The sequence below is a fragment of the Hipposideros armiger genome, unplaced genomic scaffold (assembly GCF_001890085.2).
Source record: "Hipposideros armiger isolate ML-2016 unplaced genomic scaffold, ASM189008v1 scaffold_108, whole genome shotgun sequence".
NCBI lineage: Eukaryota > Metazoa > Chordata > Mammalia > Chiroptera > Hipposideridae > Hipposideros > Hipposideros armiger.
The window spans coordinates 3,043,607-3,061,155 of NW_017731458.1; the positions used below are offsets into that span (position 1 = coordinate 3,043,607).

The window sequence follows — 17,549 nt, forward strand, 5'->3', positions numbered from 1 at the left end:
CTACGCCGTCACCGGCAACTCATGGCAGCCCAGTTCCAGGTCAAGCTGTTGTTCACCATCTTAGCTGTAGAGAGCGCAGCGTCACTGGTCCTCATGTGGAATCCGAACCGGGGCCTTGCTGCTCAGAGCTGGCATTCCAAGCCAGCTCTTAACCAACGTGCGAGTGGGCCGGCCTCTTAAGTATTTTATTTTATCCTTTAATGTTTTCATTAGAGATTAAGTTATAGATGTGGGGAAAGATTCTCTTCGTTAAAAGCAAAATAGCTCTTAAAGTAACATAAGTTAGTTTCTTTATGGCTGTGTTTAGAGTTGTCAAGACTCATGGGTGAATAGAATCACTGTGGTTTGAGAGATAGCTTCACCACAACTGATACTGATTAAAAAATATGATACGTGTGAAATTTACCTGGGGGGTGATAGTTTCAGACTCTTAGTTTTTCAGTTTCATGTGAAAAGAAAAACTGCCTCACATTCTGCATTTGGTATTCAACCTAAGGTATATTAAAATTGGTGAAGTAAAAAATTTATCAGAAAAATAATAATTTCTTGTGAGTCGCATTGCCTGTTTGCACAGTAACCTTTAGAACTTCGGCCCAAGTGTGGTTCTCTCTTTAAGAAAGAAATTTATGTAAGTTTAAAGTATTTGGTAAAACCAGGAATATCAAACTTATATTTACTTGAGGCTCTTTGGTTTGACATATTTCATTTTAATAACTAGTCCTCTTGAAATTCATTTTCCTTAAACTTTTTTTAAAAGTTGTTGCTATCTTTCAGTCAATTGGAACTGTCTAGCAATGTGTTCGTTTCACGAACTTTCCAAATACCACTCGATTTGCTATTTTATAACTGGTTCCTCAGATTATGGAAGCAATTTAGAATGATGTCTAGGGCTTGCTTAGTTATTTATTTCTCGAATTTGCCTGAGTACTACCCTACCATCAAAGAGTACAAACCTCATGTACATTGTCAGAAGCTCAAGTAAAGATATCCACAGTGAGGAAATATTTTGAAGGTGGCATCAGAAATTTGCTTACTAGGGACTTCAAATAGCTTATATTCAGACCTATCTTGTCTTCTTTTATAAAGGAGGGAGGGTGTAATAGGCTGCTATCTGTATATATTGGTATCTTTTCTCATGACTCATTCCTGTAGAGTAAGTCACAAAGGCAACGTCAGTGAGTAGTGTAAGAAAAGAAACAAACTGAATTCTTGAAAATCACACCTTATTAAAACATAACAACCACTGTTTGGAGCTCCTAAGCTCTATCATAAGAGAGTGCTCGTGACTTCTGTGGGACTATTCAAAACTGAGACAGGTAGTTGGAGATGAAGAGGGCATAGCACCACTGTTTTATACATAATGAATTTATGCTGTGCTCTGAGATCTATCTCCAAAAGCATCTCAGGGCCAGCATACCTGGTATGTGTGGAATGCCAGTCTAAGAGGCAACTGGTATTTGATGTAGTTAAGGCAACAAATGTTTATTAATTGTGTCCTGTGTATAGTGCCAGGTCATGTGGAGGGTACAAAAATGTTTTAAAACATGGTTCTTTTTTGAGGGGAGTAGACTGGCGTTTAACACTTGTTACTATGTGTCAGGGAGTATGCTAGATACTTTATATATATTACTTCATGTAATCCTTAAAAATCTTGTCAGATAGAGCTTGTTATCCCTACTTTACAGAGGAGCAAACCAAAGCTTAGAGTTAAGTAACTTGCCCAAGGTCAAGGTGGCACAAGATTAGAGTCTAAATCTGTCTTGCTTCAGAGCCCATATTCATTAATTGTGTAAACTTTTGTTGTACACACCCTTTATCCCCAAACTACATTAGCTTCTAGGGGTTTCTGCCCTCAAGTTTAGTTATGTGATAAATACTGTGATAACGGTACTATGGGAGGACTGCCTGCATGGGTAAACATTTAATACTGGACATTGTGTTCTCTGCATAGCAACACGCTGGGAAACCAAACCTGGAATTGTATTAGAATCACCAGGTGAGCCTTTCAAATGTTGATTCATGGGTCTCATCCCAGAGATACTAAATTGGGATCTCTGGGGTTGAGCCCAGGGAACTATATTTTTAAAGTTTCTCAGGTGAGTGCTAGCAGACAAGTACCATAATATGAAGGAAAGAGAGAAATTGTTGTGGACTTAGTAAATCAAGGTGCTTTCAAAATGGAGAAAGTAAACCTTAAGGTGAGTGTTTTGAGATTAAGATTTGATTGAATAGAAGGAGAGGAAAGCAGTGTCATGATGAAAATGACATCTGGAAAGATTAACCTGGCAACGCATTGTAGGAAGGTTGGATTTTAATTTGGATGGTTTTTTATGTGTCAGAGAATAGCTGCAAAGCCCTGGAGGCTTTGGATTTTCTTTTGAGCAGAATTTACAAAGTCATGGTATCAATTCATTGATTTGAGGTAATCTGACTCACATATACACGCATGCACGCGCGCGTGCGCGCGCGCGCGCACACACACACACACACACACACACACACACTTTTTTCCCTTAAAGGACAGGTTGTTTATCATCTTAAAGGATAGGTTCACCGTGGTGTGGTAACTTGAAGGAAATAGAAATGGGTTTAACTTTCTAAAGATTGATGTTGTTTAGGCTTATCACTAATGTCTAGTCAGAATCTGAACTATTATAAAATTTGGCAAAATATTCTTCACTTCTACCTATGCACATGTGTATGCGTGTACACACACATAATTGTCATATTATTAGCATGGATAGGGGATGATTCAGTTTTTTTAATCTGCTACTCTAAGAATCTGATGAAAGCTATGAAACCTCTTGGAAAAATGCACATACACACAATTTTTATGTCTTTAGTTCTTTTGCTAGTCCTCTACAGTCCACTCAGAGCCCCCTTAGGGCCCACCTATTCCTGCTAAGAGCCCTTCTAATACAAGTCTTGGGCTTTTTCTTGTCCTTGGGCAGTAGCATTAAGCACACAATAGGCAGCCTTTGAAGAGTGAGTGAGTAAAGGAATGAAGGTGATGATAGAAAAAGAAATCTCAGGGTCTGGAATGATAACCTCAGTGATCGCTCTCTTGGAGTTGCTTTTTCCCAATCTTAGTTCTGGATTACTCTAGAGAGGAGTAGAAGAGGCAAAGAGGATCATTCGTTTTCCTTTGTATAGTCCGACCTAACTCAGACAAAGCCTCTTTGGGTTCCTAAGAAAGATACATAATCATACCAATATGGGACCATAGGACTCTTCTCTGAATGCAGATGTGCTGTTGAGCTGTAGACATTAACGCTGGTGCTTCTGCCGCTAAGGTGTGAAAAGACCAAGGATGCTGTAGATTAGGTTACTTTTGAGTGGATTTTTTTTTTGTTTGCTCTGTGCCTAAAATTTGTGGTACTGGGCAGATTGTTGATGCATTTAAAATAACACAGTCTCTTCGTGTTCTTGGAAAGCTCACTGGATTAGAAAACTCATTGTTGGTAATAAGCACGTTTTCCTCAAGTTGAAATGTATAGATGTATAGTCAATGTAATCCCAACCAAAATCCCTGCAGGATTTGGGGGGGGGGGCGGGGGGGAGCAGAATTGACAAACATTCTAAAATTTATGGAAGTGGAAAAGACCTAAAATACTCAAGACAATCTTGGAGAGTCACACTTCAGGTATTGAGACATAAGAAGCCATACGGTAATAGAGACAGCACAAGGATAGACAAACAGCTTAATGGAACAGAATAAGGCATCTATAAACTGACATACACATATAGAGAGGGTGTCAAAAAAATGTATACGCATTGTAAGAAAGGAAAAAACTGTATTAAAATTGTAATACTCAATATATAGTGGTAACAAAAGATGTATACAAGTCACGTTTGACATCTGCAGTTACAAGAGGTGCTCATAGTGGCTACCATCAGCATCCAGACACTTCTGATTATGGTGAACTACTGCTTGAGCAACTTTGACCAAAGTGTTAACATCTCTTAAAATGTGTATACATTTTTTTGGCATTCCCAATACATGTTCACCTAATTTACGAGAGGTGCCACTACTGCAATACACTGGAGAATGGATGGCCATTTCAATACACAGGAATCAATTAGATATCTATATGAAAAACCTCTACTCACAACATACACACAAATTCAAAATGGATCATAGACTTAAATGTGAAAGGTAAGATAATAAACCTTCTAGAAATAAGACATAGGAAAATATGACTGAGATAAGCAAAAATTTCTTAGCTAGACAAGGAAAGCATTGACCATTAAAAAGAAAAGATTGTGAAACAGGACACCATTACCAATAAGAGTTAATTCTCATCAAAAGTTAAGAGAATGAACAGATAGACCTCAGAAATAAACCCAACAGAAAAACTTGTTTCCAGAATATATAATGTGATAGAACAATTTTAAAAATAAATATATAGCATTTGAGGAAGACTATTAGAAAGAAATATTTCACTTGACATTTTTCAAACTGCAAATTCTGTATCTAAACATATATCTTATAAAGAGCTTCTACAGATCGAGAATTTTTGCCCATCAGTAAAAGACTTAAGAATTTCACAAAGGTGGATAACCAAATGGCTAATAAGCATATGACAAAGGGCTCAAAGCCTTTAGTTATCAGAGAAAAGTAAATTAAGACTACAATGAAATATTACTGTATACCCACCAAAATAGCTAAAATCTAAAAGATAATACCCAGTGTTGGCAAGGATCTGAATCAACTAAAGTGCTTATCATTGCTGATGAGAGTGTAAATTTGTAAAACCATTTAGAATTGGTGGTTTCTCCTAAAGTTAAACATACTCCTATCCAGTGACCCAGCAATATACTCCTTGTTTTACTCAAGACATTATTGCATATATCCACCAGAAGACCTGTACGTGAATGTTCATGATGGCTTTATTCATAATACCTAGTAGTTGGAAACAACCCAAATGTTTGCCAATAGTGCCTTGGATAAGTACATTGTGTTGTATTCCATTCATATAATGGAATAATACCCGTCAATCAAAAGGATGAACCACTAATCCACACATCAACACCAATGTGTGGTTAATACATATGTTCTCCCCAAGTTGAACTGTTTATTCAATGTAATCCCAACCATGACTCTCACAGGCAAAGAGGTAAATGAAAGAAGCCATACACAAAAGACTTCCTTCTTTATAATTCAATGTGTGTAAAGCTCAAGGACAGCAAAACAAATCTATGGTGATAGAAATGAGAAGAGTGGTCACCTTTGAGCAGGGATGGATTTTGACTCGAAAGGGGCAAAGGAGCCTTCTGAGATGTTGAAATCTTTAATTTCTTGATCTGGATTTTGACCATGGAGTAAAAATTCATTATATTACATCATTTTACACTGTGCGTGTAAAAATTAATCGAATTATATACTTAGGAATTGTGTACTTTACTATGTTACAGCTCTATAAAAAATAATAGTAAAAACATAGCCTCTACCTTAAAGAACTGAAAATCTACTGGAGGAGGTGAGAGAATGGGGAGGCAGTATCTCCTTTGCTAAACATGGGATTTAACTCAATTCTATGAATAGTTAAATTTTTAGTCTTGATAGTAAGATTGAGATTCACAGCAATTGTTTTATTAATAAAAGCCTGACTAAAAACAAAACTAAGGCATTGACTCATCATGTAACCAATTTATAGTGACTCTTCTAACATCACAGAGGTTAAAATGCTAAAAAGTGGGCCGACCGAGTGGCACGTTGGTTAAGAACTGGCTTGGGACGCCAGAGGGCCCCGGTTTGGATCCCACATATGAGGGCCAGTGACACTGCCCTCTACAGCTAAGATGCTGAACAACAGCTCAACCTGGAGCTGGGCTGCTGTGAGTCGCCGGCAATGGTGTAGGCTGCAGCCCCTGCTGCAGTGGGTTGCCATGGGCTACCGTGAGCGGCCAGCAGCACCGTGAGCGGCTGTCCAGAAGCCAGCGACTGATCTGCCTCACCTGGGAAGAGTGCAATGATGGTTGCCAACTTGGGCCAGTGAAGTAACATCCTCCACAACTAAACTGAAGAACAAAAGGACAGCAACTTGTCTGTTCCCATCCCCCAATTCCCCAATTTTTTAAAAAAAAATCTTTAAAAAACTAGCAAACAAAACAAAACAAAACAAAAATGCTAAAAAGCTACCATAATGAGCTTTTGTCTAATTCGTAAAAGATTTGAGAAATGTCTGAGACACTATTTGGTAATGACCATCATTTAAGGATGTAGCTTTAGTTCATTTTTTAATTAGACAAGTCTGCTTACTTTCTATTGTATTTGAGATCCTTTGAAGAATTGGTGGTATTTTGGGATACTTTGACTCTTTACATACAAGTCAAAGTCTTTACAAGCATCCTTCTGTATTTACATCATAAGGCTAATCTAAAACACTTTATTCCCACAGGTAATAGTGGGGTTATAGAGGGATTCAAGCTACCCAAATAGGGAGTCAAGCATGAAGTTTGGAGTTTGAAACTCAGCTACTATTCTTTCTCACATACTCACTTCTCACTTCTGAGATTTCTCCTGGTCTTGGCACTGTTTCTGCCACCTGGAAACACTATGAAATGCCATATTCCAACAACATTTTGAGGTATAAAGAACAGGAGTAAAAAAACAACAATAAGCGTTTAAAAAATTCCAGGCAGGGTTTAAAATATTGCACCTTTGAAGCTAACAATCACAGCTAAATACTTTAGTGCAAATGTGTAACCCTATTTTATATGGCTTTTCTACAAAAAGCCTCATCAAATTTGGAATAAGAAAGCCTCATTCTTCTCTATCAAGGTTTAAATGTATGGTTGTCACTTTTCCTCTAGATAACCTCTAATTATAGAAGATAGATTTGAAGTGTAAAATAGCTTTGTCTAATGGACGCTGTCACTCATTGCATTCTGTTTTCCCGCAAGACAGGATGTATGTTGTTCAGATACAGAGTTTGGAGTCCGAAAGAAGTCAAGTAAAACACTAATTTCTAACTGCCTTCCTCAAGCATCAACTATTCATGTTAAAAATTGTTCTATCACACAATGAGAAATGAATTTATATAAATTTGTGCACTAGCTAATTATAGGTTTTTTAAAATATAGAAGTGAAATAATTTATCTTTCATATGATAAAAATTATTCTTTGAAGAATCTGAAAAATCAGTTATTTTCCACTTATACCAATAGTCTTAGTATAAACATTTTAATTCAGAATGGAAAAAAAATCTTTATAAAACATTAAACCTGTTTTAAAACGTTTATGTTTAACTGGTTTTTAAAGTGAGTGGCGGCTTTTTTATTTCAGGAGGTTTTAGTTTAATTTAAAATTTTAAAGTAACACATGCTCGGCCGAGGAAAGAGTAACCTTTAAAATGAACAAGATTTCTTCCACACGTAAATTGCAAGGGCAAAAGAAAACGGGATGGAGGAGAAATCTATAGATTAAAACTTAAAAGACATAAATTAGCCATACTATGTAAATTTTGTTTATCTCCTGGTTAGACTAACAAACTTTAAAAAAAAAAAAAGGAAATTTGAGCACTGACTCTTTGATGGTATTAAACATTAAATTTTTATGTTTGATAATTATATTATTTTAAAGTTTTTATCTTTTAGAGATACTTACTGATTGTTACTGATTGATGTATGGCTGAAATAAATCTAGTATGTGCTTCAAAATTATATAGGGAGAATGGAGGGTATAGACAAAACAAGAATGGCATGTATAGATAACTAGTAAAGCCAGGTATTGACTACATAAGTATTCTTTATACTATTCTGCCCACTTTTATATGTTTGAAATTCTCATAATAAAAAAATTTTTTTTCTTAATAAACTAGGCTAAAGATCAGAAAATTTGAACTTGGACCTCCATACAACTTATTTTCTGTTCAACAATTTCTTCCATATCCTTTGAGCCTCATTTCTCATTAGCAAGATGTGTTCAGATCCTAAAGTGTGACATTATAGATGAAACTTAAAAGAGTAGCTAGCCAGTTGGTAGGGGAATTGGGCCTATTTATTATGTTTCTTTCTTTTTTTTTTTTTTTAAGATTTTTTTTGGGGAATTGGGGGATGGGAACAGCGCTGGGAATTGGGGGAAGGGGAACAGAAAAGTTGCTGTCCTTTTGTTCTTCAGTCTAGTTGTGGAGGACATTACTTCACTGGCCCAAGTTGGCACCATCATTGCGCTCTTCACGGGCGAGGCAGATCAGTCGCTGGCCTCTGGACGGCCGCTCACTGCGGCTGCTAGCTGCTCACGCTGGCTGCTGTGTTGCAGCAGGGGCTGCAGCCTACACCATCGCCAGCGACTCACAGCAGCCCAGGTCGAGCTGTTGTTCAGCATCTTAGCTGTAGAGGGCAGTGTCACTGGCCCTCATATGTGGGATTGGAACCGAGGCCCTCTGGCATCCCAAGCCAGCTCTTAACCAACGCGCCACTCGGCGGGCCCTATTTGTTATGTTTCAATGGCAGAAGCAACATTGGTAGTATGCCGCTTTTATAAGGACTTGAATTCCAGATGCCTTAAAGTCTCTTTTTTCCCCACCCTAGTGACTTCTTTTTTTGTACTTAGAATAAAATTCAAAATGCTTAACATAATTTAAAGAAATTTTGTGTGATATATCCTCTGCCTTTCTCTTCTATTTTATCCCAGTCTGTTTTCTTCCCACCCACTATGTTCCATAAGCACTGGCATTTCTGTTTCTAGAATCTTCCTTGTTCTTTCTTGCCTTAGCACCTTTACATTGCCTACTCATTGCCTGACCGATTCCTAGTCAGCCTTCCACTTAGAGTAGTGTTACTTCAGGGAAGCTTTTTTTCTCCACTCCTCTTTACTTTTTCCCTTCATTATAATAAATGTCATAATTACAAATTTGTGTAACTTTGTTTAATGCCTTCCTCTTCCCTGGTCATGAGAGCAGGGGTATCAGTTTTGTTCAGTATTACCCTAAAGCCTGCCACGGTGCCTGCCAGGCAGAATGCACTTAGTAAACATTTTTTGAGCATAGGAATAAAGGATCGAATTGTAGATATGGCTCTTCATGATCTTAGAGCAACACCAGTTGTTTAAATAGGGCATTTCTTTTCACCATTCTCCTATGCAAGGGTTCTGGTAGCATGTAGTATAACCCAATTGCCTCTCTCATTTGGTTTAGGTAGAATTATCTTGTAGATAGTAAGTTTACAAACCCATCTTAATGGTTAGGACCCATCTTAATGGTTAATGTTTGTTGACTGATAAGTTTAGTTAATCTCAGTGGACAATTGTAACTAAACGTTAAATCATTAAAGTGTTAATAGTAGTTATGTGCATTTATGAAATATGTTATTTCCTTTTTAGTTCTCTAAATTTGACTTTATTTTTTCCTTTTCTCAGGTACTCTCTGCCCTCGACATACTCCAACCTCCACACATTGACTATTTTGAAGAAATGTATCCTAACAGGGAATGGGAAAGAAGGGGACAATTTTTTATTAATTTGTCCTTCTAGCACCTTTTGGGGTTCATGCCTTGAAGTGTATTAAATCTCATCCTTGCAGAAGTGGTTGAGTACCTGGAATCAGGTAATTTTGAAATCTCAAGTATCTGACAGAGCTTAGTATTATTAATATATTTTGAGTGGTGATAACACAAAACAGGACCTCTGAGCAAATGTTTTATTTAATCCCCATGCAGCCTTATGAGATAGGTTATTACCATCCCCATTTGATACGTGAAACCAATGAGGCAGCTATGTTGTAATGGAACTCAATAAAGTGCTCTTGTCGCTATACAACAACAGTCAAGAGAATAACACTGCCCTTTTTTTCTACCACTTGGGGTAAGGTGAAAATTAAAGAGAGAATGGAAGTTAAATGTCCCAAGTTCCTTGGAATCATGGTGATGGTGATGGTAATAGCTATTACTTACATAAGTTTTTATCAGATACGAGGCACAATTCTAAGTTCTTTACACATATCAATGTATTTAATCCCTATAACAGCCATCTGGGGAAGGTATTGTGATTATTCCCACTTAACAGAAGGGGAAATTGAGTCACAAAAGAGGAAAAAACTTGACCAAGATCACAGAACTAGTAAGTCTCGGGATTGAGGTTCAATTCTAGGAAGTCTGATTCTATAGTCTTGATTTGAACCCTTATGTATATGATTTTCTCAGGATAGAGGCTTTAATATTTTCCTATTACTACAGTTAATGTGTTAAAATAATATGTTAGGTAAACTAATGCCTGGTATTAGCTCCTGAAACTGTACATGAAAAATATTAGGACATAAATTAGCCCGTCTGACACTCTTGACAAACCATCACCATTTGCCATTCTACACTTAACTTGGTGAAGCTTTAAGTGAAAGGGAATCCTAAACATTGAATTCAGTGAGCTCATGGTAGTGCGTTTATTTGTTCAAGGCTTTTTTTTCCACACTAGGCCTGTGACTCAGAATGGAAACCAATATAATAGCAAGATAATTTTTCTAATTCAGCAGTTAGATAAAGGAAAATCTCATTCTTAACACAGGTGGCAGATAATTCCATACTAGAAAATTATCTTTGATAGTTTCCTTAATAACTGGGAACAATTAAAAGCTTCCCAAAGGGAAAGAGAACTGCTAAGCCGACTAGGGAGTTGGGAAACGTAAGGCAACAGAATTGTCACTGATAAGCACTTCTGGGATGTTTTGATCTGATAAACCAAAAGTTCTTGAATGCTGTAATCCTTGGTGATATTTTAACCCACTCGTCCTTTATGGAATTAATCTCTTTGTAAAGAGTTAACTCAGTGGATTTAGGGTGCTCCCCTACACATTTCAAAGAAAGGACTGACTCTTGACTGACTCCTGGCTGATAGGAGTGTCTTTGTATATCTGAGATCTTGGGCCAGGCCAGATGGTTCTGACACACCAGTTTTTTACAAGTGCAAAATTAACCTAAGAATAGAAAAATTGAGAAAGTTCTTTTCTCCTCAACTATAAGTCAGTAGTAGCAACTAAGGAGAAAGCATTAATGATTCCTTTTATTTGGTGGTAAAAAAAACAAAAACACTTTACTAGAAGGCATTCCTGTGATTATATAATACTATTTCTGCCTCTTTGGAAAGAAAGTTTCTGACCAAACCTTGAAATTAAAAGAATTCCTCTTTATTGAATAAGAATTTTACTGTATTACAGGCTGTGTCTGGGGTTCCCAAGATCACCCTCAAGTTCAGTGACTCGCTGAAAGGGCTCACAGGACCCAGGAAAGGTGTTCTACCATGGTTACAGTTTGTTACAGCAAAAGAATACAGTTAAAATCAGCAAAGGAAAAAGGTGCATAAGGCAGAGTCCAGGAGAAACCAGGGACAAAGTTCAGGTGTCCTCTTCCAGTGGAATTGCACAAATAGCGCTTTATTCTCCCGGCAACAGTGTATGACAGCACTGGCAAGTGTCAACCAGGGAAGCTCACCTGAGAGCTTGGAGTCTAGGGTTTTTATTGGAGGTCAGTTAGGTAGGCATAGAACGCCTAAGGGACTGACCTTAGCTACTCAGTCTCCAGCCCTCCAACCTTCATCCCACCCAGAGGTTAAACTAATACAGCTGGACCAAGGCCCCAAGCGAACAAAAACAGGTGTGCACCTTAAATCACATTGTTAGCATAAACTGTCTGGTGTAGCCTAAGTCCTGAATATACTGAGATAACTCTTATGAGGTAGGATATTGCAAGGATGCAAAGGTTATTTCCCAGGAGCTGGTCAGGGACCAGTCCTACAGACTTTGGGAATGTGTAGGGTTTGCTGAGATAGCCCCTTATCGCACATAGGCCTTCTGTGGGGAAAGAATGTTTTCATGTGAGATAATTGGTGAATATGGGTATATTTAATAAATGCCAATATATTTAGATTCTCTTCACTGCACACTTAGCTAATTCATTATATCCATTTTCCGTCTTACAGTTCAAGCATGAATTTTTTATGTCGGGTATTCATTTTGTGTATTTGGGTTTGTCACTCCTTTGAAAACCCTGTGTGTGCTTCTATAAGCTAGGAGTTCTCAATCACTTATTGACCATAATTTAATTGAGCCTGGGAGATCCTTGATTCATTATTATCTCAAATACAGAGCAGAGGAAAAGCTAGCATAGTTATGATTTAAAACCATGAGTGGCATTGGTGGTAGAGTAGCTCTTGGTAGCTGATTTCAGACCATTTCATTAGTGAGCAGAATGCTTCTATGAAATGCCTCTCCCCAAAATTGTTATGAATGTTTAAGTAAATGACTTTGCCATAAGATATTCATGGAACCCTCTGGTATGCCATTTACTTAAATGTTTTACTTCTTTATTTTTTTCACCTCCAGGTGAAAAAATTGACATTTGTTGGAATGATGAACAGAAAAAAAGTGTTTTCCAGTGGTGCCATTTGGAAAATACTGAATCCTTTTAACATAAAAAGGAATTAAACCTATGGCTGCCACAGGATTATAAAAACTTTTCAGAAAGGAATGATTTAGCTTGGAGTACAGGATACTAAAAATTTGTGCTTTTAAATGGAAATGTAAGAAATGCCTTAGTTATATATGTCTTGCCTCTGCTGATTCTTTTCATGTCCTAAATAGGAAGTTTTCTGCATCCTGTGCTTTTTTAATACAAATAAATTTGTTGCAGCCAAAGCAAAAAAAATTATTTTCTTTATTTTCATCTGAAAAATAAAACAACTTAATACATAAGGCACAAAAACATTGAAGACTTAATAGGATCTCAAGTTACTATTTGATTTCAACTTAATATATTATCCATCTGTGTCAGCAGCTCCCTTTGTAGTACTTCAGAAATACGGTATATGTCTTTTTAGATGTTGTTTTTTTTTTAATTGGAGGATTGCTTTGTCTTTGCAGATTTTAGAATAACATTTTGAGTTTTAAATATGTAATCATGGAATTGTACTTTGAAGAAACTGTCTTTGAGGCTCTCGTTTTAGGTAAATTCTAAGTATATTGCTATTCATCTAATGGATGTTCTAATACTTAGTTAATAAAGGAGTCAGTTCACAGAGTCAAGAATTTTGTATTTGTCATATTATTTTAAGTTCTAAAGGGAACGAAATGATCTTAAGTAATCTTCCATTATACGTACCACATCATTACACTTTTTTTGAAGGTTAGAACTTAGGAATGTTATATAGCATATATAATTTTAGTAGGCAAACATTTTAAACCAGATGTCTTTAAAACTAATTAATAGTTAATATTTTAGAAAATCTGAGGCCTTGGGACATTTTTTTTTAAAGATTTTTATTGAGGAATTGGGGGAAGGGGAACAGACAAGTTGCTATCCTTTTGTTCTTCAGTCTAGTTGTGGAAAACGTTGCTTCACTGGCCCAAGTTGGTACCATCATTGCGCTCTTCCCGGGCGAAGGCACATCAGTCGCCAGCTTCTGGACGGCCGCTCACAGTGGCTACTGGCCACTCACGCTGGCTGCTGGCTACACACGGTAGGTAGCCCATGGCAACCCACTGCCACAGGGGCTGCAGCCTACCTGTCCCCGGCGACTCATGGCAGCCCAGCTCCAGGTTGAGCTGTTGTTCAGCATCTTAGCTGTAGAGGACAGTGTCACTGGCCTCCATGTGAGATCCAAACCAGGGCCCTCTGGCGTCCCAAGCCAGCTCTTAACCAACGTGCCACTCGGCCAGCCCCATATTTTATTTTATTTTATTTTATTTTTTTAAGATTTTATTGGGGAATTAGGGGAGGGGAACAGACAAGTTGATGTCTTTTTGTTCTTCAGTCTAGTTGTGGAGGATGTTGCTTCACTGGCCCATGTTAGTATTATCTTCCCGGGTGAGGTAGTCACTTGCCAGCCATTGGACAGCCGCTCACAGCGGCTTACGGCAGCTGCCGGCCACTCACACTTGGCTGCAAGCTACTCATGGTAGCTCATGACAGCCCACTGCCGCCCCACTACAGCCTACACCATCGCCAGCAACTCTCGGCAGCCCAGCTCCAGGTCGAGCTATTGTTCACCATCTTAGCTGTAGAGGGCGCAGTGTCACTGGCCCTTGTGGGATCCAAACTGGGGCCCTGCTGCTCAGAGCTGGCGTCCCAAGCCAACTCTTAACCAATGCGCCACTCAGCCGGCCCTCGGGGGACATTTTGATGTAATCAAGTGTACAGTAAATATCAGCATATAGTATAATACAGTTTCCCTGAAACTGTAATAAAATGGTTATACTAGTGCCCAACAGAAATCTAGCTTGTGTATTAAAAGACCATGCATCTTTATATAGCTCCTTAAGCAACTTTTTAAAAGACAATGTCTAGATTATAACTTTACAAATCTTACAGGGGACAACAGATTTAACAGGTGTCAGGTATGGAAGGACCAATAAATTCTACCATAACCTATGTATCATCTAGCTTTTGTGTTATCCTATTTTTCAAATCTAATACATCAACCTAGGAAATATATTCTTTAATAATTGAGGAAGATTATATATTTTTCTGAGCTTGAACTTGCAGCTTGTTAAAGGATTGTAATTTTAAACTTTGAATTTCTATTTGGAAATCTCTATGAAAAGTTTGGCACTTAATTATTTTGAGCCTACTGAAATTTAATCCAGGAGAAACCAGTTCTAATCGTTTGATTGGAAAACATTATTTATCAAGCTTTAGTCACGCGTCAGGTCTCTGTACATAAACAAGCTCCTCCCCAGAAAGTCCTGGATGCCTATGGATTGGAAATAAAAATTTGGCTTGCTTTGGGAAAAGCTTATTTTTAGCTTGAAACATAATCTTAGTATTTTATGGAGAAGAATATATAGGTGGTGCTGGTCTTCTGTGCTAGAAGCAATTACAACCTAAAACCCGGGAAATGAGACATCTAATGGGGTGACCATGTGTCCCAGTTTGCCAAGGTTCCTAGATTTTACCTGGTGTCCTGGTACAAGTATTTATAAGCTCTTCCTTTCACTTTCAGAAGTGTTTCCATTTTGGTAATAGGTTTGGCTTGTGCAGACAAGGTTTAAACAGGAACCTCTTGTCATAAAGGCAGCGAAGGAGCTTGCATGTCCATTTTTGGCCAGTTAAAAGAGTCTTTGGTAGACAGTCGTGTAGTTTTTGGCTCTCCAGATGCAGTAGTTTAATGATAGTGTTATACATTATGTTATATGGCAACATTTTGTAATTTAAAGAATACACAATACATGATTCCCTGGGGCTATAATAAACAGTTCTATAACCCTTAAGGGATCATATGAGTCAGTGAAGAGCTGAAAAATGAAATGTGTATATGCATATATAAGGACACTCTGCAACAAGAGTGTACCATCGAGGACCACAAAACTGCATCCTAGGAGCTTTGAAGATTGCCATATTGTTAGAATTTTCTCTTCATTTATTCCATAAAGATAAGTATCAACTATGTTCTTAGAACCAGAAGTTTTGGGTTTTTTTAAGATTTTTATTGGGGAATTGGGAGAGGGGAACAGACAAGTTGCTGTCCTTTTGTTCTTCGGTCTAGTTGTAGAGGACGTCGCTTCACTGGCCCATGTTGGTATTATCATTGCGCTCTTCCCGGCTGAGGCAGTCACTCACCGGCCATTGCAGCTCATGAAAGATCACGCCTGCTGCCGGCCAGCCCCACTGCATCCTACGCCATCGCCGTCGCCGTAGACTCAAGGCAGCCCAGCTCCAGGTTGAGCTGTTGTTCACCCTGTTAGTTGTAGAGGGCACACATCACTGGCCCTCATGTGGGATCCAAACCAGGGCCCTGCTGCTGAGAGCTAGCGCCCCAAGCCAGCTCCTAACCAACGCACCACTCGTCCAGCCCCAGGAATTTTTTTTAAATTTTGCCCACTGTTGTATTCCCAGCACTTAGAATAGTGTCTAACATATAGTAGGTGCTAAGTAAATATTTGTAAAATGAATGAGTAGGTCAGTCTCTGCCCTCCAGGTTTGTAATCTACTGGGAGGATACAATCATATAAATGATAGTTAAAATCTCGGTTGGAAAGTATATCAGTACAAAAGAATCGACATATCCTGAGAGTACTGGGGGTCTGATTTTCATTCTTTCATATTTTAGTTTCAAAGCTGGACTACTTGAAAAGCATTTGATGGTTTAAAACAAAGACTTTCACTTAGCCACTGTCAACCAATTGTGGCTCCTTACCTCTGAAGCCTAGGACAGAAAGTCAAAACAAAGGAAATGTTGCAGAACAATCCAAGAGCATCTGAGTTTCTGACTTTAACCACCACTTATTCAGTATCTAGCCAGCCTTATTTATTCATTCAGCCAAATACTTAGCGCTACTATGTATATAATATTGTACTAATCTCTGGAGGATACAAAGATGAATTGTTTATTTGTTTAGGTTTTTTTCCATTTAATTCGTCAGGTACTGTTCTAAATACTTGACTCTTATCTCCATTTTACAGATGAAGAAACTACCCCAGAGAGGTAAATAACTGTCCAAGGTCGCTTAGAAATGATAGAGCTGGAATTTGAACCCATGTTGACTGGTCCAGTGGGCCAGGAGGGCTCTTAACCCACTGCTGAATCTAATGTTTCCCTTCAAGAAAAATGGAATCTGTGGAATGAGATAAGATATAAAGAAATAACTATCATATGGTAGAATGTTCCAAAAGAATGTAGGCAGGTGTTGTGGGACTTGAAAAGGAGAGATTGCTTCAGGCAGAAAAAACAATAAGACTTCAGGGAGGAAATGGCATTTCAGATGAGTATTAAAGGATGAGAAGGACTTGGACGGGTAGCATGGAGAAGGATGGATATCCCAGATATAGGGAGTAAGTATCAGGAGCATCTTTTAGGGAATGGCAAATCATCCAGTTGGCTAGAGTTTAGCATGCATGGAAATGAGAAATTAGGCTAGTTGGGGCCAAATCATGGAGGGCCTTGAATGTTGAACTAAGAAAGTTCGTCTTTATTCAGTAGGCATTTGAAAGCCCAATGAAAGATTTTTTTGTGGTGAGGTCAGAAATGTTGTTTTGTGGTGAGGTCAGAAATGTTTCTAAACTTAGAGTTCCTGTTTGAGATGATGAGAAAGTTCTAGAATTGGATATTGGTGATAGTTGCACAACACTGTGAATGTATTTAATGCCACTGAATTGGTACATGTAAAAAATGGTTAAAATGGTAAATTTTATGTTATATGAGTATATATTCTACCACAATTTAAAAAAAAAAAATTTTTTTTTTTAAAACACCTCACCCAGGGTGAGAGGCAGTGGCTGTTGTGAAAGGAGAGCAGGATTCTTGGCAATTGACTGGGACGTCAGTTGACTCAGTGGCCTGGGTTTTGATGTTGATGACTAGTTGGATATTTACAGAGGCCGGACAGGAAATGAAGAAATCTGGGGGCACTACCTAGAACATTACAGAATGGCTGGCCACAGTTGGAAGAGAGGTAATTGAAATCAGAAGAGGAATCGGGATTCTCTGAGAAAGGGGAGAGGTGAGATCCAAAGACAAAACCTTGGGATGAAAGCAAAAAGCAGGTTCCTCAGGACCAGTAGTGTAGTTAGAATTTGGAGATTGTGTTCCACGAAAGGAATCTGTAGTTAGAACAAGTTGTGAT

The 17,549-nt window shown here is 38.1% G+C and overlaps 1 protein-coding gene across 1 annotated transcript in view; it reads left to right on the top strand.

Annotated features, from left to right (window-relative positions):
* Positions 1-17,549, top strand: part of NLK (nemo like kinase) — a 193,648-nt gene that overhangs the window by 121,706 nt on the left and 54,393 nt on the right. The window contains exon 3 of the mRNA XM_019647056.1: positions 9,362-9,417. Within this exon, the coding sequence (XP_019502601.1) occupies positions 9,362-9,417 (56 nt within the window). The remainder of the gene's footprint in view (positions 1-9,361; positions 9,418-17,549) is intronic.